The following is an 892-nucleotide window of genomic DNA, read 5'->3' as shown; positions in this document are numbered from 1 at the left end:
CGTCGGTCGCGGCCGCGGATGGGGATGAAGAGGGAGTCTCTCCTGCCTTCGCTCTCCTCCACCGTGCTGTGCTCGTCGTCGGCAAACTCGTTCTCTGAACCCGGGTCGCGAAACCGCCCTTTGTAGCTGAAGATGCTGCTCTTGCTGTTGTGTCGGGAGAGGAAAGGGGAGCCCGGGATGCTGAGGAGAGACTAGGAGGGAGAAAAGAAAGAACAACGGCGTCAATAGTAGAGAAACAAAGCACCGCCATGCCGCCGAGCGCTGCTCAAGCGGTTTCGCTACCTCTCCAGGTCTGCAGAACCCGCCGGCACTTGGTCGTCAGCTCCGCGTTAAGAGCTGTTGGCTCTGGGCTGGTGACGAAGGGATCTGGGCAGGTTCACCGCTCAGAACCGGTAAGTGTGCACAAGGGCTCTGAACTCAGGCCTAAGTGCCCCCCTGATCCGCTGCAAGTTTAAGACAGCGAGCAGATTCCTCTGACGTGCTCTTCACGATCTAAACTAGAATATCACCCTGAGTGCGAGCACGCAGCAACGCTGGTGAAGGAAACGAAACCCACCTGGTTCATGATGGAAAACTTCCTTCCCAGCCTGTTATCCGGCAGCCTGAACGCCTTCCTCCTCATGCCATCCTCAGACTCCGACTTGAACACCTTCTCATTGTCGCACTTCTCCTCTCCTTCCGACAGCTCCTTGTCCTTCCGCTTCTTCCTCCGGTTCCGACGCTCCTTGGCGCTCTTGGAACTGAGCTTGGAAATCTCCGAAGAGCTCCGAGACATCCTCCCCCCACCGTCATCCTCCACAGCATCTTCAGAGACGGTCCCTGCCGAAGTGACCATAGCAGCAGCCTGAGGGTGCAGCCAAGAGAAGGGAGAAAGAAATCAGATCTTACCCTG

General features: G+C 57.3%; 1 protein-coding gene across 1 annotated transcript in view; it reads right to left on the bottom strand.

Annotated features, from left to right (window-relative positions):
- Positions 1-892, bottom strand: part of SCN8A (sodium channel, voltage gated, type VIII, alpha subunit) — a 37,648-nt gene that overhangs the window by 20,189 nt on the left and 16,567 nt on the right. Inside the window, exons 10-11 of the mRNA XM_009865005.1 lie at positions 557-844; positions 1-191 (exon numbers count right to left, since the gene is read on the bottom strand). The exon at positions 1-191 is cut by the window's left edge and continues 169 nt beyond it. Of these exons, the coding sequence (XP_009863307.1) occupies positions 1-191; positions 557-844 (479 nt within the window). The remainder of the gene's footprint in view (positions 192-556; positions 845-892) is intronic.

The sequence above is a fragment of the Apaloderma vittatum genome, unplaced genomic scaffold (genome assembly GCF_000703405.1).
Source record: "Apaloderma vittatum isolate BGI_N311 unplaced genomic scaffold, ASM70340v1 scaffold13802, whole genome shotgun sequence".
NCBI classification, from domain to species: domain Eukaryota; kingdom Metazoa; phylum Chordata; class Aves; order Trogoniformes; family Trogonidae; genus Apaloderma; species Apaloderma vittatum.
Note: the sequence above shows the minus strand (reverse complement) of the source record. Positions and strands in the feature narration are given on the sequence as shown.